The 23229-nt window shown below is 51.9% G+C and overlaps 1 protein-coding gene and 2 long non-coding RNA genes across 11 annotated transcripts; 2 read left to right on the top strand and 1 right to left on the bottom strand.

Annotated features, from left to right (window-relative positions):
- Positions 1-1338: 1338 nt before the first annotated feature.
- KAZALD1 (Kazal type serine peptidase inhibitor domain 1) lies at positions 1339-8475 on the bottom strand. Of its 9 annotated transcripts, none has more exons than XR_012418141.1 (6): positions 7465-7591; positions 6480-7036; positions 5131-5291; positions 4902-5044; positions 4601-4710; positions 1426-2306 (listed from the first exon to the last, which is right to left on the bottom strand). XR_012418141.1 is itself a non-coding variant. In XM_045361410.2 (6 exons), exons 2-5 carry the CDS (start codon positions 6982-6984, stop codon positions 4616-4618), a joined length of 909 nt encoding a protein of 302 aa, XP_045217345.1. In that variant the 5' UTR covers positions 6985-7036; positions 7465-7591; the 3' UTR covers positions 1426-2306; positions 4601-4615. The 9 variants fall into 9 exon arrangements, 6 of the variants coding, with proteins under 6 accessions (XP_073858631.1, XP_073858630.1, XP_045217345.1 ...); XM_045361410.2 differs by having other exon boundaries at positions 4902-5049; XR_012418140.1 differs by lacking the exon at positions 1426-2306 and having other exon boundaries at positions 3962-4710; positions 7302-7591.
- Positions 1548-2562, top strand: LOC135965175 (uncharacterized). Its single transcript, XR_010578073.2, has 2 exons — positions 1548-2146; positions 2251-2562. It is a non-coding gene; the product is annotated as an uncharacterized lncRNA (long non-coding RNA).
- Positions 8476-8561: 86 nt separating the features above from the next.
- LOC141407732 (uncharacterized) lies at positions 8562-21414 on the top strand. The gene is made up of 2 exons (XR_012418142.1): positions 8562-9454; positions 18812-21414. It is a non-coding gene; the product is annotated as an uncharacterized lncRNA (long non-coding RNA).
- Positions 21415-23229: the final 1815 nt, after the last annotated feature.

Below are 23229 nucleotides of genomic sequence, written 5' to 3'. Positions count from 1 at the left end.
AGTTCCTTACCACGCATGGACTTACACAGCTGTTCCCAGTTTAGAAAGAATTCAGTCAATCAGAAGGCTGAGGAAATAACCACAATGCATCCTAGGAGGCAACAGGCCTATGTTTCTAGCTTCTTTCCCTCTGCCCTCAGCTGCCTTCATGCTCAGAATAGAGCTCCAGGTGACAGGACCAGTGATTGTGAGCAAAAAACCAGGGAATCTCCAGGCCTACCAGAGTTTAAGCCTATCTACTCCTCGCACATACACATGTTAGACAGTATTATATGTGCGTGTGTGCATAATCCTGGAAATATAAATATACATAATTAACATAAGTATACATACACATCTTAGACTGGAATACAAGTTCCATGAGGGCAGGAACAATTTTCTTTTAAGGCTCTGTCACCCAGGCTGGAGTGGTGCAATCATAGCTCACTGGCAGCCTTGAACTCCTGACTCAAGCAATCCACCTGCCTCAGCTGCTAGAGTAGCTAGGATTACAGGTGTGTGCCATCACACCCAACAAATTTTTTTAAATGTTTTTTGTAGAGACGGGGCTTCACTGTGTTACTCAGGCTGGTCTCGAACTCCTGGGCTCAAGCAATCCTCCTACTTCAGCCTCCCAAAGTGCTTGGGTTACAGGCAATATTTTTCCCTTGATGTAGCCCCAGTGCTGGTACATAACAAATATTTGTAGAAAGAATATGACACAGCCAGGCATCATGGCTCGTGCCTGTAATTCCCAGCTGCTCAGGAGGCTAAGACAGGAGGATCACTTGAGCCCAGGAGTTTGGGGCTGCAGTGAGCTATGAAAGTGCTACTGTCTTCCAGCCTGGGTGACAGAGCAAGATCCTGTCTCTTTAAAAAAAAAAAGAAAGAAAGAAAGAATGAATGATACATAATGGAATATATACTTGAAAATAAATGTCTATACATATACTTATAACAATACACCCATATATACTTTTGCACACACATACATACATACAAAACCTACATGTAGGCCAGGCGTGGTGACTCACGCCTGTAATCCTAGCACTTTGGGAGGCCGAGGCGGGCAGATCACTGGAGATCAGGAGTTTGAGACCAGCCTGGCCAACATGGTGAAACCTCATGTCTACTAAAAATACAAAAAATTAGCTGGGCATGGTGATGCGCACCTGTAATCCCAGCTACTTGGGAGGCTGAGGCAGGAGAATCGCTCGAACCCGATTACAGTGAGCTGAGATAGCACAACTGCAATCCAGCCTGGGCGACAGAGTAAGACTCCATCTCAAAAAAAAAACTACATGTATAATATGCATCTAGATGTATACATGTATACATACAATGCACACATAACTACTATGGATATATTAGATTTTACATATAGATATCATATCAATATATGGTACACATACACGTGCACATTCACATACATTAAATGAATACAAATTGAAGCATCTATTTTTTTACTCAGATTTTTCCAGTTAAGTAAACTGTCTCGAGGTCCCTGGCCCAGGTCTGAGTGTCACTACCAGAATGATCCACCAGATGGCACTCCTTCGCCACTTCCTGTACTCCCAAGTTGCCAGAGATGTCGCCTCTTTCCGCTAAGGCACAAAACTTGCAGAGCGATTCCCCAGGCGATTCCCCGCACGCCACCGCCCGCACCCTCCTCCCAGCCCCCACCATCGTGGTGAGCGTGTCCTCGGTCCCCAAGGTCTGCAGTCTTTGCCCTCTCTGAGTCGGGTTCATCTCTCGGGCTTCCAGGCTTCTTTTTCAGGGGCGCTCTCCGGCTTCGGGCTCAGTTCTGCCCAGTCCGTACATCGACCCCCCAGGTCACCAGAGCGCCAGGGGCTGGGCTTCTCCAGGACACCCTCGGTTATACCAACACGCTGCGCAACCATTCTTTGGAGCCTTAGCGATGACGAGCAACCAGGCGAAGCGGCTCTCCTCCTCACGACAGCCCGAGGAGGGGATCAAGGTCATTTTCAGACAGCCCCCTCTGGCTTCCGCTTCACACCCTGCCCTAGATGGAGGAGAGAGGCATGCCCAGCTTGGCTCAGCTAAAAGCAAGAAGAAGAGCCCGGCTGAGACCTGGAAGCCTCGGCTTGGGAGGGGCTGGTCCGACGGACCCTTCCTGCCCCGGTTGGTCCGGACTCCAGATCTCTGGGTAGGAGCCAGAAGAAAGAGCATTCCAGGGATTTCAAGCGGACTATACTTAAAATCTCGGAGGTGGGGGAATGTAGGGTGTGACTGAGCCTCTCCCGCTTTCAGGCCTGGGCAACTCTGGGTCGGCGCTCCTGGAACCTCAGATCTCGGGTGTGAGCAACCTAGGACACGAAACCGGGGATGGCTTGGAAGCCCGTGGGGAGGCGAAACCGGGAGTTCTGGCAGCGGCTCAGCCTCCCCCTCCTCCTCCCTTCCCCTCCCCTCCCTTCCCCCGGGAGCAGCGGGAAATTATTTATTAAAACGCCGCCCGCGCTCTCATTTATTTGCGGTGAATAATCCTCGGCATCTCAGCACGTTTATTAAACCTTTCCCGTCCCCGCGCCCGCATTACTTTAATAATAAATCGCGTGTCACTTTCCAGCGACGTTATTAAAGCGGGTCCGCTGCAGCAGAGGCGGGGTGCGGGGAGGGAGGGGGCGGTGGACAACAGTTCTCCCATTCCAGGATGTGGGGCTTGAACCAGCAGGGCGGCGGAAGGGAAAACTGAGGCTGCTGGGAGGCTGCTCCTGAACACCTACAAAGTCGGCTAACGCGATCAAGGAGTACGGATTCCCCGGGACCTGCGTGACCCTCTCTGGTGGGGTGGGCTTTTGGTGAGGAGCCTCTGCTCTGCAGGTGGACGCGGTAGGGGCTATGGACCCGCAGAGGGCGCCTTGGAGCCCAGCTGGGCGAAGAACAAGCTAGGGGCGGATTCCCTGGCGGATGCTGGGACTCACACCCAAGTTCCCTCTTTCAGCGCCGAGTGGATTTTGGCCACGGTGCCGAACAGCACGCCCCACCCTCGCCTACCCCTCTGATTCTGCTTCTGTGGGCGCCCTGGAATCGGCTCCCAGTATCCAACCCGCTTGCGCTGTTGTGCGCGGCTCCTGGGGCCTCCCGGCTCCAGCCTGGTTTCGGCAATAAACACTGTCGCTGGCTTAAGGACCCGGGGCAAGGCAGCAGTAGATGGAGTCGTGCGTAGTCGCGGGAGGGGCGGCCAAGCAGGCCCTGGGGTTGGAGTTCCGGACCACGCCCCTCCCATGAGGCCAGGCTCCCTGCGTTGGGCCCCAGAGGACAAATTCTGACGCTGAGCCAAGGGCAGGCCCTCCCGCAGTGGCGCCAGGATCTGGGTGGAGCGCTGGCGTGTAGGAGGCTGTCGCCATCCACACACAGTGTCTCGGCCTCGCTGACTTATGCTTTCATTCTCTCCGTCAATCATTAAATAAACATTGAGTCTCACCAGTGTCCCTGAGCTAGGTAAGGAGAATGAGGAAAGAGATTTGGGGACCCCAAGCCAGAGAGGACAGGTCACAATTGGGGCAGATAGGAAACAGGCTTACCATGGCTCTGGCTTCTGCAGGAAAAGGGTAGATTCCTATGGGAGCTGGGGAAGAGTATGGACCACACAGGTGACCAAACTTCTACCCTCCTCTCTCTATGCATTCATTTTGGGGGCCTACCCACATAGGCCTGATTCCCCATTCTGGCCTGGGAAAGGGTTTGGAGTAAGATGAGCACAGAAGCAGGTAATGTATACCAGCCCCAATGGAGGGCATACCGGGAAGATAACTTCCCTCCAACCAAATGGCTCCAGCTTCCCTCCCTCAAAGGCAGGATAGGCCCAAGTTCAAACCTTCTCTCTGTACATCTGGCAGGCATGTGCTTAGAGAGCAGGCCCTGCAGCTTCTAGAAGCCAGAGTTCTGTTAGTTGTGGGAGGCCTCCCAAGGATATTCAGTTTTCATGTGCACATCCGCATAAACTGTCTGTGCATCTGTCTGTGCATCATTAGAAATCTTTATTGGTGCCTAGCCCTGTGCTAGGTTTTGTCCAGTACAGAGCGGTATAAGATCTGGAGCTGGCCTCACCCATCTCTCTGCACTGAACTAAGCCACGCTCTGCTGTGCTCTCTCTTGTGCAAAAGAGGGCAGACAGCAAAGGGGACTTGCAGTCAGTAGGTGCAACTGGGGCTTAGGAGAGAGGGAAAAGTTCTGGAAGATGAGTTTGGGGAAAGGGCAAACAAGCTAGGTAAACGTTGGGGACCAGGAAATAGCAAGAACCAGGGCCTGGGAGGAAGGGCAGTTAGAAGTGTGGCGGAGCAGGGCTGGATGAAGTGGAGAATCCTGGTGCCTGCACCTCCGTGTCTGCTCTGGCCCCCATCCCAGCCTGGGGAACAACCTGTTGGAGGTCCTACTGGCCAGGGCATCTCCTGCATGGGCCCCTTTATACCCCACTGGTCTTGGTCTCAGCCTCTCTCCCTAACCTCCTCCAGCTTTTGTCTCTCCCCTACCACCCTGCTACCTTGGAGTTAAATAGGCCTCCCATGATCATCCCCATGAAAGCAGTCCATTAAGGGAATCTGCTCCCCTTTCCAGGTCTTTTCAAGAGCAGGGATGAACACTATAGCTGCTCACCCACCCCCATGGGCCAGAGCTAGTAGTAATCGTCACTCTCTTGACTCTCAGTTTCCTCCTCAGGAACCAGGTTTAGTGATCGCAGCTGGGGGATGCCTGTAGAATTCAGCTGGTCTGCAAACACACGTGGGCAAAGGAGAGAAAACAGGAGAGAGGGGCTGTCAGTACCAACATAGCCCAGTCTGCGGAAGGCTATGCTTGTGTATGCACCCACATGCACACAGACACATGGACTGTTTCTTACATATTCACAGCTGGAATCCAGCACCATCCCTCCAACTCCCAGAGCTCAGGGATCCCCTTACCAGGTGTGAGCACTGTCAAGCTAGCAGGGGCCTCCACCTGACCCAGCGCATTGCGGGCAAGGCAGCGGTAGGTGCCCTCATCGCTGGGACGCACAGCCTGGATCTGCAGCCAGCCAGTCACCTCAAACCTCTGGGGTCCACCCCTAAACTGGAGCCAGGCAAGGAATCAGCGAGGTCCTTCTGGAGGGCCCTGGGCTGCCTGAGGGAAGCCTCTCCCACCGGTCTCTACCTGCACGGAGATGTGGGGGTCATCCCCTGGCAGCTGGATGTCCAAGCCATCCTTCCTCCACTCGATGGAGGCCATGGGGTAGGCAAACACCTCACAGCCAAAGATCACATCCTGCCCTGTCACATTCCAAGTGTCATATGGATGTGATACGATCTGGGGCCCTGGGGGTGAAGGTGGGAGGTCTGAGAATAGCATGGCCCAGCAAAGGCATCCAGTCTGGCAAACACATGATACACAAATTTTTGTGGACATGCTTGTGGCAGAACACAATATATGCTGAGGTAAATACATATCCATAAACACACCATGACACACACAGGTACACACAGATGTGGATGCTGGTACACACAAGGGTACCATGCAGACGTGGAGATAGATATACATGCACATGTGCACATAGGACCTCATGCAGACTCAATGCACAAACAAGCACACACACCTACACTGTAGCTTGGCAGCCACTCTGTCCCCAACTGCTCTCCTGTCCTCATTCCACCCTCCCCAGCCTTTCCCGCAGTGCCTATAACTAAAACCTTCCAGATACCCGTTCCCCTTTTCTAAACAGGCCCAGTTCCCAAAGGCGGAAAAGCAGCCGTTCCCTACACAGCGGGACCCCCTGGGGGAGTCCCCCGGCAAGGCAGAGAACCTGAAGCTGGACTTGTGCAACAGGCAGGAGGCCTGCAGGAGTGCAGGAAATTGCTGGGATCCCCGCGGGGTGTTTGTTTTCTGACTGCCCCAGCCGAGCCAGACACAGAGCCGGGGCTCAGGAAGTGAAAGTTACTAAAGCTGCCAAGGAAAGCTAGAACCCTGAATGGCCCCCAGTCCCCGGGGACAGAGAGAGAACTAGCTGAGCTTCCTGCTCCTCTTCACTAATCCCTAAACGCAGAAGAAAGGAGAGAGGTGGGGAGACTGAGTGAACAGACTGCTCTAAGAATCTGCCCAAATGAAACGTGATTGCATCTCACAGGAACCCGTTTTGCTGCCTGGACTCCACTGGTCTGGGAAAAGTGTGTGTGGACGAGGGGTTCTGAGCAAACCATAGGCTATGTGCCCGCGCCCTCAGAGGACCTGTCTCTCCCTGCCAGCCAGCTCTGGAGCTTTCACATGGTTCAGCGCATGCAGCTTGCTGACGAAGCCTGGGACCCTCACTCCACTCCACTCCCCCACCCCCACCTTCAGGTGGCAGCTTCTATGGACCAGTAGCGAGAGCAGGGTTTTATACTGGACTCGAGGCCTCTATGGCCTTATCTATTTTGATCTGTTGGCCAGAGACCAACGCCGTCAGGGGTCGGGGAGCAGTGCCTTTAGGAAACCTAAGTGCTGGGGTGGGGGCCCCGGGCCGTGCGTACCCGATTCGCAGGGCCCCGGGTGTGCCACAGTGAGGTTGGCAGCGGGCCGAGCGCGGGCCGCCTCCTGCAGGCGGCAGATCTGGGCGTAGGTGTGACCGTCGGACCCACAGAGCGGGCTCTGCGAGCGACAGGCACACAGCGGTTCTGGCACCTCTCCGCGGCTCAGGTCGCCGCCTGTGTCCAGCCGGCACTCAAGCTGCTCGCCGCAGTGCCCGTAGAAGTGAGCACTGGGGTCCAGGTCGCAGAGCTGGCCCTCAAGGTTGGCGCATTCCCAGCAGCAGCCGCACGCGTCGCGCACCCAGCCCGCCAGGCAACCCCGCGGCGCGGCGCACTCTTCTGGCCGGCAGGGAGCGCAGCCCTCGCCCTCCGCTAGCAGCCGCAGCCAGCCGCGCCGCAGGTAATCTGGGCCTGACGACGGCCTTGCGCCGGTCGGGAGCGGCGTCCGCACCATCAGCAGTAGCAGGAGCACAGACAGCGCCAAGGCAGCTGCGGGCGGCGGCGGCATGGTTAGCGGGAAGCCCTGCGAGCACTCGGGGCATCAGCGCGTTCGTGGCACCCTGCCAGGAAGGGAAGCCAGGTCAGGAGGTCAGAAACGGGACCTGTGCCGAAAGACCAACCTCACTGCTTCTTGTACCAAAGCATGACGCTAGCATCGCCCCCTCCCCTGCTACCAAGTAGACTCCCCCAACACATTAGGCCTAGTGACCCTCTAGGGATTATCCAGTTATGGCAGTTAGCAATCAGTTGGGCTGTTCTCGGGGGTGGCTGGGAGGGAAGAAAGGTGAGGAAGGGGTGATAAGGATCAAGCGCACGCACACCCACCACGAGCACCACTTCCGTGCACCATCCGACTCCGATCCCTGGCCCCTGAGCATCCTTGCCCAAAGAGAATGGACGGCTCCAGAAGTAAGAAGCTGTTAATGGGGGGTGGAAACAGCGGGAGCTGATGCCCCCTTGCTTATGGCCTGGGGCACAGAGTGCTCACCTAGTGTCCGGGACTAGGCCCTTCGCAGCAGCCGTGATTCGAGTCCGAAAGAAAAGGTTATGGAAATAAAGCAGGGGCGCAGTCAGCCGGGCCCGCCAGCCACCTCTGCTCCGGCCTGAGGACTTCTGAGAGAGCCCACGGACTCGGATTCAGAAAACAGCTCCTCCGCCCCCTCTCTCCGCCCCTCGATTTAGCGCACCCGCCTTCCCACTGGTTCTAAGGCTGCCAATTTTATGTAGCCACACGGGACCCTCCCGGGTCATTTCCCCCAGCCTGGCCCAAAGTCACAGTGCGAGCAGAGGAGCCGTAACCAGACACCGAGGCTAGGAGAGAGGAAGGGGGTGAGGACCAGAGGCGGGGAGTGGGGGTAGGAGTTTGGCTGGGAAGCTCAAAGTGTTGGCTGAACGGCTAGGCCCTGTCCCATCTGCCTTTACAGTCCCTGGCGTCGGCGAGGGCAGCTGCATAAGGGGGAAGCGGCAGGAGCTCTGCTGCCAAGTCATTTTACGTCTATGTCGGGGCGCCCCTGGAGGGCAGGACCAACCAACTTCGCCTCCCCGCAGCCCAGGGCTGGTTCCGGGGAGCGACTGCAGGCTTGCCCACCCAGCTCCCCAACCGAGGCGCTGACAGACTGGGCGCCTACATCTGCCTTCCCTCATCTGGCCTCCTCCTTCCTCCCCACATCCGGCAGGTGCTGCAACCCGCGGGTGAGCCGGGTGATTCGGGGTCGGAGCTAACCAGCGGCCGCAGGGAGAGGCGGGCTGGGCCTCCCAGGCGGGCGTCCCTCGGGTCGGGATTACAGGTTACGGTTGCGAGGCTGGCAGGGCCGGAGGCACTCGGCCGCGCGGCCGCCACCACTGCCACCGTGGCACTTTGGGCCGGGGGCGGGGAGGAGAGCATTCCTGGAAGCCCGCCCGCCAAACCCGGGTCGCGCAGGCCCCTCCCCGGACGGCCCCAAGCGGCTCAGAGAAGCCGCGGCGCAGTCCAGCTCGCTGGGGGCGGGGGACAGAAATCGGCGGCCGGCGAGGGGGCGGCACTTAGCCAGGCTCCGCCCACAAGGCCTGGCTGTGGTGCCCGCCCGCCTGCGCGGGATCGACTCCGCATGCGTACTGGAGCCCTGGAATCCAACCGGCACTCTCCTTTCGGAGAGCGCCCCTGAGTTGGGCCAACCCCATTCATTCAGGGGCTCACGAGCCACGTAGGCGCCATCCCTGGCGAGAGGGGTTCTGAGGAGGGGGGCAAGGGCAGACACTCTCTCCTGGTCTCAAATTCAAAAGAGGGACTAGAAGGGAACTTCACGCGTGGCCTCGCAACTGTCGCGAGAATCAGAACAGGAACTCTACGAACCGAGAACACTAAGAGCCCGCGGATTTTAAACAGGAAAAAGAAAGGGCGGAGCCAGCTCTGGCGGATAGTTGTGAGTAATCCCTGGTCCTTGGCCTAAGTGTCGACCTGGGGCAGAAGGGGAACTGTCAGAGAGCTGCCGGAAACCGTGAAAAAGACCAGAGACAGGGACTTGTGGGGCTGACGAATGGAGTCAACCAAGGAGAGGTCTCTGGCTCTAACAAAACACCTTGGGGACGGAACTCCTTGTCCGGGATACAGAGCAGAAACAAGTCCGGGATCTCTTAATGAATTGCTGCCGGCTTCTAAGGCCTGGAGCTGATATTTCAACAACAAACTCCACAGACCTGGAAACTCTTCACTTATCCCACTATTGTAGACAGTTGCTTACTTTCAGTCTTTCCTATGCTCTAAGCTTCTGGTAGTAGGAATCGTGCCTAACTCACTACTGTATCTTGTGAACCTAGCCCCGAGCCAGGTGGCACGGCAAATTCTTGGTAAATATTTATGGATTAAATGTGAAAGACTGCCTGAGTGTTTAACCTGGATTTTCTGAGTCGCTGATGGAGAACAGTAGATAGACGGGGAACCATCGCCCTCTGGTGGACTTGTGGTTAGTGACGAGAACATCCTGGAACCGTGCATCCAGGTAGGCACAAAGATAATAAAAGGGGATCCGCTGTTACTAAGTAGAGATTTTGTTCTTGTAAAACCCTACATACCGTAAAAATACTTTTAGAAGGGAGTTTTTTGAATAGGACACAACTTGAGAGTTTAGATACATTCCCCGATCCTCAGCATCCCATACTTCATCCGTCAAGGCTCCAAAACTTTCAGTAACATCTATGCGCATCGTAAATAGTAAAGAGATAGCAAATAATTTTGCGTATTTATACTTTGAAAACGTTTACTCGGTTTTGTGCAAAACAGGCCAAAGGGAAGGGATTCTCTAGCCTAGATGATGTGAATACTGCTAGGGAGAGGAGCCAGGTGGCAGCATCCTTTGCATTTAATGAGGGAGACTAGATCCAGATGGGCAGGGTGACGTTGAAATTTGTTGAATAATAGATGATCCCGCCTCTTTTTTCCCCTTTTCCTGCAGACGCTTGTACTGAAGAAGGAATGAGGTATAGAATGTAGTTTTCTTTCCACCATGAAACCCTGTGTTCACAAGATTATCATATGTTCACTTTCAGTCACTGACACATGAAATAACTGCAATATAATGACAGAATGATGAGCCGGAGTGTGGTGGTGCACACCTGTACTCCCAGCTATTTGGGAGGCTGAGGCAATAGGATCCCTTGAGCTCAAGGGTTCGAGAGACCATGTCTTTTTAAAAATACAATTTTAGGGCCAGGCATGGTGGCTCACACCTCTTAATTCCAGCACTTTGGGAGGCAGAGGCAGGCAGATCACCTGAGGTCAGGAGCTGGAGACCAGCTTGGCCGATATGGTGAAACCCCTGTCTCTACTAAAAATACAAAAATTAGCCGGGCGTGGTGGTGCACGCCTGTAATCCCAGCTACTCAGGAGGCTGAGGCAGGAGAATCGCTTGAACCTGGGAGGCAGAGGTTGCAGTGAGCCCAGATCATGCCACTGTACTCCAGCCTGGGCGACAGAGCAAGACCCCCTCTAAAAAAAAAAAAGAAGGAAAAAAAAAGAAAGAAAAAATAGAATTTTAAAAATAAAAGAGTGAAGAGGGCCCTGTACAGATGAACAACAGAAGATGAAACAAGGCATACAGAGTCATGTTTAATTTGGTAAAAAAAAAAAAAAAAAAAAATTACTTCAAAGGACCCACATATTTTAACGTGTCACTTCATGAAACCTGTTTTGACACAGCTGGTGAAAATAGTAGAGTTGCAACTTTGAGGAAGAAGCAGGAGTGGGCCGGGCGCGGTGGCTCAAGCCTGTAATCCCAGCACTTTGGGAGGCCGAGACGGGCGGATCACGAGGTCAGGAGATCGAAACCATCCTGGCTAGCACGGTGAAACCCTGTCTCTATTAAGAAATACAAAAAACTAGCCGGGCGAGGTGGCAGGCGCCTGTAGTCCCAGCTACTCGGGAGGCTGAGGCAGGAGAATGGCGTGAACCCGGGAGGCGGAGCTTGCAGTGAGCTGAGATCCGGCCACTGCACTCCAGCCTGGGCGACAGAGCGAGACTCCATCTCAAAAAAAAAAAAAAAAAAAAAAAGAAGCAGGAGTGAAATAAATGGTCCATGTTGACCTATTAGAGACCGATACAGAGAAATTGTGCTTCCTGTGAATATTAGAATAGGTTGAGTCGGGGAAAAAAAAAAAGGCTAAACATAGATAATTAAAATGGAATACCTTGTAGCTGCCAACTATGACAAATAGGTAAACTCAAAATAACGTATGTAGGAAACAAGGTGACAAGTACATGTGGAAAAATAAGGTTAAGAGAAAAGAAGAAGTATATGGATACTGATCACAACTGTATGTATATTTATCATCTATATCATCAATAAACACCCTAAGAGAATTTGGAATGAGGCTAACGGTTGAGTGTAATACTCACTACTCCTTTATTTTGTAAGTTATTTTTCCTTTTTTTTTTTTTTGAGACAGAGTCTAGCTTTGTCGCCCAGGCTGGAGTGCAGTGGCACAGTCTCAGCTCACTGCAACCTCGGCCTCCCAGGTTCAAGTGATTCTCCTGCCTCAGCCTCCTGAGTAGCCACCTGGCTTATTTATTTATTTATTTATTTATTTATTTATTTATTTTTAAGTAGAGACAGGGTTTTGCCATGTTGGCCAGGCTGGTCTTTAACTCCTGACCTCAAGTGATCTGCTCACCTTGGCTTCCTGGTAGAGGCTATTTTTATAGGTAAAATAGAATGTCAAGATAAATGTAGCAAAGCTGGGACGGCTGGGTAAAAAGATTGGCTGGGCATGGTGGTTCATGCCTGTAATCCCAGCACTTTGGGAGACCAAGGTGGGCAGATCACCTGAGGTCAGGAGTTCGAGACCAGCCTGGCCAACATGGGGAACCCCATCTCTACTAAAAATACAAAAATTAGCTGGGTATGGTGGTGCATGCCTATAATCCCAGCTACTTGGGAGGCTGAAACAGTAGAATGGCTTGAACCCAGGAGGCGGAGTTGCAGTGAGCTGAGATCGTGCCACTACACGCCAACCTGGGCGACAGAGCAAAACTCCATCTAAAAAAAAACAACAAAAAAAGAAAAAAGGAAAATGTAATTCAGCTACAAGTAATGTTACAAAATGAAGACTGGAATAGCCGGGAACTGGCTCTCTGGAATACCTAGGCATTAAGGCAAGTTAAATAAGCTTCAGGACATCTAGAAGCAATCAGGCCTCAGTCTACCTTCCTATATCTCAAAAGGCAATCCCTCTCCCCAACACCCACCTTCAGTATCCCATTGACCCTTGAGATGGTGATTATAGCTCCATCCAACCTGATGACTTGGCCAAATGTTATATTGATAAACTTAGAAAATATGCTTAAATCATTCTACATGTAGATTCTTTCTACATTTCTTTTTCTTTCTTTTTTTTTTTTTGAGACAGAGTTTCACTCTTGTTGCCCAGGCTGGAGTGCAATGGCACAATCTCGGCTCACTGCAACCTCCACTTTCTGTGTTCAAGCGATTCTCCTGCCTCAGCCTCCCATGTAGCTGGGATTATAGGCGTGCACCACCACGCTAGGCTAATTTTGTATGTTTAGCAGAGACAGTGTTTCACCATGTTGGTCAGGCTGGTCTTGAACTGACCTCAAGTGATCCACCCACCTCGGCCTTGCAAAGTGCTGGGATTACAGGCGTGAGCCACCGCGCCCGGCCCTTTCTACATTTCTTGTTCTCATTTTGTTTTTAACTTAATTGCATTATGAAGTATAACAGACAAGCAGAAAAGTGCACAAAGTAGACATATGGTTAAATTAATTATTACTGAATGAACACTTATGTGATCATCATCCAGGTCAAGAAACAGAACGTTGCCAACACCCGCAGAAGCCCCCATCATGCCCCCTCCACAATAATTTCCCTCCTCTTCTCCCTAGATAACCTTTTTGTTTGTTTGGTTGGTTGGTTGGTTCGTTTGTTTTTGTTGAGACATGGTCTTTCTCTGTTGCCCAGGCTAGAGTGCAGTGGTGTGATCATGGTTAGCTGCAGTCTCAAACTCCTGGGCTCAAAGGATCCTTCCACCTCAGCCTCCCGAGTAACTGGGACTACAGGCACACCACCACACCTGGCTAATTTTTTTATTTTTATTTTTGCAGAGACAAGGTCTTACTATGTTATCCAGGCTGGTGTGGAACTCCTGACCTCAAGCAGGCCTCCCACCTCAGCCTCCCAAATTGCTGGGATTATAGATGTAAACCACTGTGCCTGACCAATAACCACCTTTAACTCTATACTTTAATTTTACCTGGTTTTGAAATTTATATAAATTGGGACGTGCCTAGGATTGGAATTACTGCTTCGTGTGATATGCATATTCAACATTAGTAGATTTTCTTTTCCTTCCTTCCTTTCCTTCATTTTCTTTCCTTTCTTTTCTTTCTTCTTCCCTTCCCCCTTCCTCCTTTCCTTTCCTTCCCCCTTCCTTCCCCCTTCCTTCCCCCTTCCTTTCCCTTCCTTTCCCTTTCTTTCCCTTCCTTTCCCTTCTTTTCCCTCCCCTCCCCTCCCCTCCCCTCCCCTTCCCCTCCCTTTCCCCTCCCTTTCTTTTTCTTTTTCTTTTTTGTTTTTTTGAGACAGAGTCTCACTCTGTCTCCCAGGCTGGAGTACAGTGATGTGACTGGAGTACAAACCCATAGCAGATGTAGTCAGTGCCTCACTCGTATACCCTTGGCTCACACCAAAGGTTACCTGCAGATAGTTCCTTTACGATCTGGTGGGTCTGTCTGTCTGAGGGAGTTCTTTAGCCCCTAGAGTGAGCTCGGCTGACGTGCAGGGCAGGCTGGAAATGCCATGGAGGTAACAACTCGGTATCAAACCACATCCAGTGAGGAAAAACACTGGAGGACAGATAATCCTGTTCCTTTCCCTTCAGTGGGGTAATTTTGAGGTGTGTTCTCCACAGTTTTGCAGAAGGCTTAGAGAGACTTGAGTCACAGTTGCCCTCAGTGGTAACCTGCTCATTAATGCATCCTTTATTTGGTTTTCGTCCCCTCTCTGACTTCCCTTCTCCCTCACTGTGTTTTCTGGGATAAACTCCCAAATAAACTACTTGTACCAAAATCCTTGCCTCGGGATCTGCTTTCTGGGAAACCAAAACCTAAGACAACCCCTGTAGAGGGAGGAGGCCATCTTCCTGAGTGCCCCATCAAGACCATAGGGACCAGGGAGAGATCTTAGACCCCAGCACCACATTGTGACAATATCTTTGCTCACATCCCATTTTATTTCCTTCCTTTTTGTTTTTTTCTTTTTGAAATAGAGTCTTTTTCTTTGGCCATGACTAGTCTCGAACTCATGACCTCAGGTGATCTGCCTGCCTCGGCCTTCCAAAGTGCTGGGATTACAGGCATGAGCCACCGCACCCAGCCTGGATATCCCACTTTCAACCTTTTCTCTTGAGAAATAACAGAGTCTAGTGTTGGCTTCTGTGGAGTGTTGGGACTCCCCTCAGCTGAGCAGTTCACTGAAACTAAGGAAGAACCTGACAAATGTATGCTCAGAACTCCAAGCAAGAAACAGTGGGGGCTTTCTCAGGGCTGATGGGAAATAAAAAGGACTAATTAGCTAGGAACTACTTGGCTTTTAAGCAGCCAAACCACATGGAGAATCTCAGGTCCCAGTGGAGAATCTCAGGTCCCAGTAGAGCATCAGTATATGATTCATAGAATGCTGTGCATGTTTAAAAGTTCATAAGCATTACATGTCAACATACTCAGCCTACGAAAATCCAGAACTTTTTGTGCCTTTTCTATCATTTTCCCCAAGGGTAAGGTACAAGAAGAGAGGTAGCAAAATGTGGCAATCAAATCACGGGACCAGGAGCAGTGGCTCATGCCTATAATCCTAGTGCTTTGGGAGGCCAAGGCAAGAGGATCACTTGAGGCCAGGTGCCTTGGGAACATAAGGATACCCTGCCTCTACCCCCTCCCCAAATAGCTTAGCATGGTAGCATGCACCTATAGTCACAGCTACTTGGGAGGCTGAGATGGGAGGATCGCTTGAGCCCAGGAGTTCAAGGCTGCAGTGAACCACAATTGTGCCACTGCACTCCAACCTGGGTGACAAAGCAAGACCCCATCTCCAAAAACAAAACAAAACAAAAAAGCGGCAATCAGGAGAACTTCCCAATAAACCTGCTGGATCTGTCCCCCAATGTGGGGGATACAGGTGGGAAATTTGTTGAGTAGAATCATATAGAAGTTGATGAACTAAAAAAGTGTGTAAAATTTTGGGGCTCTAAATTGGGGGTTAAGATCCCCTGGGTCCTGGGACTTTTTGACTTGCTGTCACACTCCCCTCAACAACTCTTTTTTTTTTTTTTTTTTTTTTGAAAGGGTCTTTCTCCATCTCCCAGACTGGAGTGCAGTGGCACAATTAGAGCTCACTGCAGCCTTGACCTTCTGGGCTTAAGCAATCCTCGTGCCTCAGCCTCCTAAGTAGCTGGGACCACAGCCACTTGTCACCACACTTAGCTACTTTTAAAAAATTATTTGTAGGCCGGGCGCGGTGGCTCAAGCCTGTAATCCCAGCACTTTGGGAGGCCGAGGCGGGCGGATCACAAGGTCAGGAGATCGAGACCACAGTGAAACCCCGTCTCTACTAAAAATACAAAAAATTAGCCGGGCGCGGTGGCGGGCGCCTGTAGTCCCAGCTACTCAGGAGGCTGAGGCAGGAGAATGGCGGGAACCTGGGAGGCGGAGCTTGCAGTGAGCCGAGATTGCGCCACTGCACTCCAGCCTGGGCAACAGCGTGAGACTCCGTCTCAAAAAAAAAAAAAAAAAAAAAAAAAAAAAAATTATTTGTAGAAACGAAGTCTTGCTGTATTGCTCAGGCTGAACTTAAACTCCTGGGTTCAGGTAATCCTCCCACCTCAGCCTCCCAAAGTGCTGGGATTACCAGGGCATGCCACCACACCTGGCCTAACATTTTTGTTTTGTTTGGAGACGGAGTTTCACTTTGTCACCCAGGCTGGAGTGCAGTGGCACCATCTTAGCTCAGGGCAACCTTCACCTCCCATGTTTGAGCAAATCTCATGCCTCAGTCTCCTGAGTAGTTGGGATTACAGGTGCACACCACCATGCCCAGCTAATTTTTTGTGTTTTAGTAGAGACAGGGTTTCACCATGTTGCCCAGGCTGGTCTCAAACTCCTAAGCTCAGGCAATCTGCCCGCCTCAGCCTCCCGAAGTGCAAGGAGTACAGGCATGAGTCACTGTGCCTGGCCTGGCCTAACATTTTTGAAAGTGTGGATGTATCACAAGAGACAAAGCTGCTGTGACCCAGGTCTTATGCTTCTGGAGCTACCAAGTGCAAACAATGGCCCAGCCACTAGGCACTATCTGTAACGGGCAACATGTATGGTAGGTGGCAGCTAGAGGCCCCACAGTCTAGGAAGGGCCTCCTAGAAGTTTTTATTTTGACTTAGAATCGAGGCTTTCAGTCTCAGCTTTGTCAGCAGCTGAGACCCATCTGAACCAAGGTTTCTTCTGAGAAACAAGGGTAAATTTGGACTTCAGGCATGTCATATTTGGCATGGTGTTTTTAAGTTTTTACTCAAACATTGAGACATTTTATATAAAAGTCCAGAATTTGGGGCCAGAATTGTCAGGCCAGGATGTTCAGAGAGGCTCTGAGGAGAACCCCCAGCTGCTCCTAGTGCTAGGATAAAGAGGTGGGAGGGGTAAGGTAAGAAGCCAGAGCTGATATCCAAGCTGCTGATGCTGCCAGATTGTTTTGAAAACAAAAAACAAGCAGTGGGGAATCTGGTCTACCCAGCAACAATTGAAGGAGAGTACTGGCTGCTGCTTTAAATAGGACTGGCCCTCTCCAGCTCAACACAATCCCAACCTAGTGTGCTTCCCTCATTTAAGATTCCTGACTGCTCTTTTGTAGCCTTTGAGTTCATGTTCCTTGAACTAGATGGTTCCTTCAGCTCTAACATGCAATAATAATAACAAGCCAGGCACGGTGGCTCATGCTTATAATCTCTGCACTTTGGGAGGCCGAGGTGGGAGGATCTTTTGAGCCCAAGAGTTCAAGATCAGTCTTGGAAACATAGTGAAACCCCCATCTCTACAAAAAGTAAAAAATTAGCTGGCTGTGGTGGCACATACCTGTAGTCCCAGCTACTAGGGAGGCTAAGGATGGAGGATGATCACTTGAGCCCAGGAGTTGAGGCTGCAGTGAGCTATGATGGTGCCACTACACTCCAGCCTGGGTGACAGAGCGAGACCCTGTGTCAAAATAATTATAATAATGATGATAACGACAACAATAATAGCTATCATTTATCAGTGCGACAGGCCCTATGGCAAACAATTTACGGATGTTAACTTGTTTCAGACTTACAAAACCGTGTTGGGTAGGATTATTAGAAGAGAAAGCTGAGTTTCAGACCTGTAGGAAAGTTTGCGCAGTGTCACTGACCAGTAAGCAACAGAGCTAAGACTTGAACCTGGAGCTGCCTAGGTCCAAGGCATGATTCTAACATCACACTATCCTGCCACTATTAGTGTATCTTTGTCAGCCTAACTTCATTGCAGCTGGAGCCAGAACAGCAGAAAGTGTTTTATAAATGTAAACACCCCATATTCAGGGGCCAAGCTGTGGAAATGCAGGCGAATGTGTGCCCAGATGGCAGGAGATCAGGAGGTAGGGAGATGATGGGGAAATCGCAGGTCACAGCATCTGGGCACCTGAGGCCAAAGTGCTTCAGGGTTGGCCTCAAGAGAAGACAAGAAAGATGAGGTGGGGGGAGGAGAGGGGAAGCCAGGATGTTTGAGAGTCCTTGGGGAGAACCTCCAGGTGTTCCTCCTGCTGAGACAGGCGGGTGGGAAGTGAGAGAAGCGAGCGCTGATGACTGAGCTGCTGGGGTTGGCAGGAACCTAACTGACTCGGTGGTTGGAGCGGGGGAGTGAGGCTAATGGGAATCAGGAGGCTCTCTGAGCCCCAGGGCCTAGTCCTCCTCATTCTTGCTCCCCTCTCCTTGCCTCAGTGGTCTGTGGTGACCAGCCACGTTCCTTTGCAGGAAACAGGCCAGAACCTTACAGGGGAAAAATTGAGTCCTGCTTAGGTACAGAAACACAGCAACTTACCTAAGGTCTTGGGGCACCCGCCCGGGGCAGTGCATCGAGTTGGGACGTGAGAAGAGGAAAGGGCTTGTCCAGAGGCGCGTGGTTACACAGCCCATAAGGTTGGGGGTGGCCTGAACCTGAAGCGGAGCCTTGGCCAGCATCCTGCAACCAAAGCCTGAAGCGCCCCCCGGTGGGGACCGAGAGCGCTGCAGGCAAGTGGCGGCGCGGGTCAGGCGGGCGGGCGGAGGGAGCTCCCGCTACGTGGAGAACGAGGTGCGCCCCCTTCCCACCTGCGCGAGGGCACCCTGCCCGGGGGAGGAAAGGCGGGAGTCCGAGGCGGGTCGGATTCCCAGCCAGCTCCCTCCTCACAGGAGGCGGCCCATTATCCGGCGTCGTTAAAGAGCAATTAGATGGAAATTAAGCCGAGAACAAGTATTGATTATCTCATTAAGGCCGGGGGAGCCCGCTCAGTCGGGGAGAGTTTACCGCCGCTCACCCCATTATCTGCAAGGTGAAAGCCTGCGGTCATCAAAACCCAGTGATGTATCGATCTTGCCCCCATCCCCCCTAGAGTAACTGGGTTCTAGAGAGGTGACACCAGGGGTGTGATGAGCTGGAGGAAGAGCTCAGGCCCCTACTGTCTCTCTTAGCACTTTCTCTTTAGTTCCCTTTATTTCTTCAGTTTCTAGTCCCAAATTTCTTCTTTTTTTTTCTTTTCTTTTCTTTCTTTTTTTTTTTTTTTTTAATATTGAGTCTCGCTCTGTTGCCCAGGCTAGAGTGCAATGGCGCGATCTCGGCTCACGGAAACGTCCGTCTCCCGGGTTCAAGCGATTCTCCTGCCTCAGCCTCCCGAGTAACTAGGATCACAGGCACGTGCCACCACACCCGGCTAATTTTTGTGTTTTTAGTAGAGACAGGGTTTCACCATGTTGACCAGGATGGTCTCCAACTCCTGACCTCAGATGATCCTCCCGCCTTGGTCTCCCAAAGTTCTGGGATTACAGGCGTGAGCCACCGAGTCCGGCCCAAATTTCTTCTGATGGTGGGGAAGGAGGAAAACCAGAGACAGTTCACATCTCTCTGAGATTGGAGAAAGAGGACTTCTGTGGTTTTACATCCAAGGAAGAGAAACCGGAGTTGAGACATAATGGAAAGAATTTGCCCCTGTTGACACACAGTACAGGGCACCCCTGGGCCCTGAACTCCTTACCTCCCAGGAGCGGCTGAGTTCTGGGTCACCATCATCGCCAAAGGAAGAGATTCCTAGGACAACCCCACAGGCTCTCCAAAGCCCAGCAACTTCAGAAGTCAGAGTCCTTGGGGTCCCTGATGGTGTGATCTTTGTAGAAAAATCACAGTGTCCAAGAGGAAAGGTTTCATCCTGGCTTTACTTCTAACTGGCTGTGTGACCTCCTGCAAGTCATTCTGCCTCTCCAGGCCACAGAGTCCTCAAAAGAACGGGACCAGAAGAGCCCCAAGGCTCCAGTCCAAGTTCCTAGCTCCCTGCTGGCAGGCACTGGGGATGCGGCTGTGCTCTGCTCCACGTGCCCTCAGGAGCTCATGGTCCCAAAGGGGAAAAGACGCTGAACTGACATCATGGAAATCAATGTTACAATTATAATACGAGTTAGAAGAAAGAGTGCAGGTGCTGTGAGGAAGTTTAAGCCTCAAGGAGGCTTGCACAGGAAGCAGATATTCCAATAAACACACAGGGGACAAGCCTGTTGCCCACTCATTCATTCAACACACAATTACTGAATGCACATCAGAGCCCCTGGTGAGCAAAACTATGGTGTCTTCCCCCTGGAACCCACAGTCCAGTGAGGGAGACAGACATCAATGATGTATATAATCGCCCGATAATTGCCGCACAAATAAAGGCAAAAGCACAAATACGGTAGGTATGCTGAAAAGTATGACGGGGCGCACGGAGCGAGAATAAGAGAACTGAATTGAAGGAGGGCGGGGGCCAAGGAAGCCTGTCCGAAAAAGCGATGGTCAGCCATCATTTAAGGTTGGAAGTCCTTAAATCGAGGCAGCAGGAAAGCTGGAGGAGTCCCTTGGAGAGGGCGAGCCCTTCTTCCCCCAAGTGCCAAGACTCTGCCTTGCCTTCGAGCGCTCCCAGGTCGGCGACGCAGCAGAGAACACTGACACTCGCAACCCCATTGCTGGACTCACCTGAGAGCCTCAGGTGCGCGGGCGAGTGGTAGGGGGAGCTGAAAGGAAGGCGGAGCGGAGGGACAGCAGCGGCAGGTGGTGCGCCCAGCCCGCGCCGGGTTGGCTCGCGCGGAGCGAGCGCCGCCGCCGCCGCAGTATCTGGGCTCATCTCCCTGCCCCGGAGCCGGGCAACTATTAATCTTGGTTGACGGTTTCTAATGTCCTGGTTGGGAGGTGGGGAGTGCGGCCCAGTCCGCCCTAAAGGTAGAAGTGGTTAATGGGCCTCTTCATCACCGCCAGGAGCCGGTCCCTGGCGGAGCGCGAGGGGCGCTGCAGCAGGTGAGACGCGGAGCTGGCGGAGACCATTAATGAAGCTGCCCGGGCTGGGGCGGACGGAGAGGGAAGCTGGGGGAGGGAGGCGGTTCCAGGGGTGAGAGGTAGGTTCGTCCGCCCCAACAGCCCAGCTTTGGTTGTGTGGAGTAGAGGAGCTCACCTGGGCGCCCTTTACCTGAGGGGGCCTTCTGAAGGCGCAGTGCTGGGTAGGATGCTGAGTTAGGCCTGCCTAGATATGGATCTTTTCAAAGGTGACACGAGTTGGGCTGGATGGGGAGGGGGGCGGTCCGAGAACCCAGGTCGTCCTGCAGTAAGCGAGGACCAGACACAAAGTGGGTGCTCTGAAATGTTTGCTGACCTGCAAGGCCTGTGCCTCACGTGTGCGGGGGAGAGATGTTAGGGTTAAGTGAGAATTTCGGGACCTGCCGACCCCAGTGATCAATAGCGTCCCGTCGTTTTACAGTCGCTCCCTTTCCTTCTCTGTGACTCAGTTTCCCCTTTGAGGCGGGTTTTCAAGCTCCCCAGCCCTCCAACTCCCAAGCCCGTCCCCTCCTCCAGCATAAGCTAGCGGGACCTGTCCCTAACCCCGTCCTGTCAATGCAGTCACCACTACCCTCGCCCCCCATCCTGGCCCAAACTACTGGGAGAGAAGAGGTGGTCCCACTCAGCCGTGGTGGCGCCACTCCAAGGCCCTCCGCTGGGACCCGCTGCCTCCCGGAGCCCGGGCTTCTCTTAGGGCTTGGCTGTCTCTCGTTGCTGTCAGCTTCTCTCCCGCCCCCTCCCGCCTCCAGCCGCATCAGAAATATATTGTATACTCACCTAATCCTGTTCAGTTACAGCATAATAAAACACATAATAAAAACCTAATTCATTTTTCTCCTGCGCCCCCAGTCTCCCAGCGTGTTCTTGCTCGGGATTAAAAATTTGTCTTCGTGTTTGTGGCACGCAGTCCCAACGCCTCCACATATTTAATGTATGAGCTGGGGCCCCCGAGCTCTGCGGTCTTTGAGCCAGGACGACGCCTGCCAGTCACCTGAGGATGCTGGCAGGAAAGAGGGAGGGGTGTGGACCTGCGTGGGGCCCCAGCAGTGCCCACTCCCTTCCTTTTCCTGGATGAGGCGCTTGAAGGCCCCCAGGTCTCCAGTGGCAGGGAGAGACAGCACATCCTTCCCGTCCAGCAGACCTGGGGTAGCTGCCAGTAGTCACATCCTGGAGCAGGTCCTTGGGAATCGAGTTTGGGGAAAGAGACTCGGCCTACCTGGTGCCGCTCAGCGGGAGATACAGAGTAGAGCCACAAAGAGGGGCCCCTCTATCCTCAGCCTTCATTCCCTCCTCTGCCTCTGACCTTCTGAGATGGCTTGGCCTGGCCTGGCCAGTGAAGCTCTGCCTTCCCTGCCTGGACCACCGTGCCCAGTCCCGATGGATTCCCTAACACCCTCTGATCACATTGTGAACAACCTTGAATTGCTAAAATAAGGTTAGAACTTCCCACCAATAAGGGAAAATTTCCTACAAAGACACAGTACCTGGTAGGTTTACAGAGGGCAGGTCTGAGACCCAAATACAGCCCTGTGATATTCCTTTGTTTTCTTTTCTTTCTCTCCCTTTCTCTCCTCTCTTTCTCTTTCTTTTTCTTTCTCTCTCTTTTTCTCTTTCTCTCCTTTTTCTTTCTTTTGACAGGCTCTCACTCTCTTGTCCAGGCTGGAGTACAATGATATAACTCACTGTAACCTCGAACTCCTGGGTTCAAGTGATTCTCCTGCCTTGGCCTCCTAAGTAGCTGATTACAGCACATGCCACCATACCCAGCTAGTTAAAAAAAAAAAAAAAATTTTTTTTTTTGTAGAGATAGGGTCTTGCTATGTTCCCCAGGCTGGTCTTGAACTTCTGGACTCAAACCATCCTCCCACCTTGGCCTCCCAAAGTGTTGGGATTACAAGTGTGAGCCACCATGCCTGGCCTGTATTCCTTCATTTCTTCCTTCATTTATTTAGGATAAAAGTTCTCAAACTTTCTACATCTATAAAACCCTTCGTTTTTCAGTAATTTTTTCACAGCACCTTAAGCCAAAAGAAATAGCTAACAGCCAGGCATGGTGGCTTACGCCTGTAATCCCAGCACTTTGGGAGACTGAGGCGGGTGGATCACTTGGGGCCAGGAGTTCAAGACCAGCCAGGCCAACATGGTGAAACCCTAAAAATACAACTTTTTTTTTCTACTAAAAATACAGAAATTAGCCAGGCATGCTGGTGGGTGCCTGTGGTTCCACCTACTTAGGAAGCTGAGGCAGGAGGATCACTTGAGCCTGGGAGGCAGGGTTGCAGTGAGCTGAGGTTGCACCACTGCACTCCAGCCTGGGCATCAGAGCAAGACTCCATCAAAAAAAAAAAAAAGAAAAAAAAAAGAGAAGGAAAGGGAGAGGAGGGAGAGGGAGGGAGAGGGCTTAGCTAACAGTTTTCTTCAAGTACTTAGGTCCAAACAACTTAAGTATTGACATCCTAACAACTTTGTAGCTGTCTGAAAAACTAATACACATAAATTGGAAGAAAAAAAGAATATTTTTATTTCATTCTTAACCCCAATTACTTACTGATAGGATGCAAGTGCCTGTTGGGTTCTGTGTAACTTCTCAGGACTTGGAATCACCTTGGACACTGTCACTCTCATTTCCCTTTCCACATTGACTTTTGTATAGTTCT

This window comes from Macaca fascicularis, chromosome 9, assembly GCF_037993035.2.
Source record: "Macaca fascicularis isolate 582-1 chromosome 9, T2T-MFA8v1.1".
NCBI lineage: Eukaryota > Metazoa > Chordata > Mammalia > Primates > Cercopithecidae > Macaca > Macaca fascicularis.
The sequence above is the reverse complement of the archived record's forward strand: the minus strand, read 5'-3'. Positions and strand labels throughout refer to the sequence as shown.

What these genes read in the sequence shown, in the direction of transcription:
- KAZALD1 (XM_045361410.2), bottom strand. Translation starts at nt 6,984, where the DNA reads ATGCCGCCGCCGCCCGCAGCTGCCTTGGCGCTGTCTGTGCTCCTGCTA. An exon ending in CCCGGGGCCCTGCGAATCGG is followed by an intron (nt 5,292 to 6,479) that starts GTACGCACGGCC and finishes CTTCACCCCCAG; the next exon opens with GGCCCCAGATCGTATCACAT. An exon ending in CTTGACAGTGCTCACACCTG is followed by an intron (nt 4,711 to 4,901) that starts GTAAGGGGATCC and finishes GTGTGTTTGCAG; the next exon opens with ACCAGCTGAATTCTACAGGC.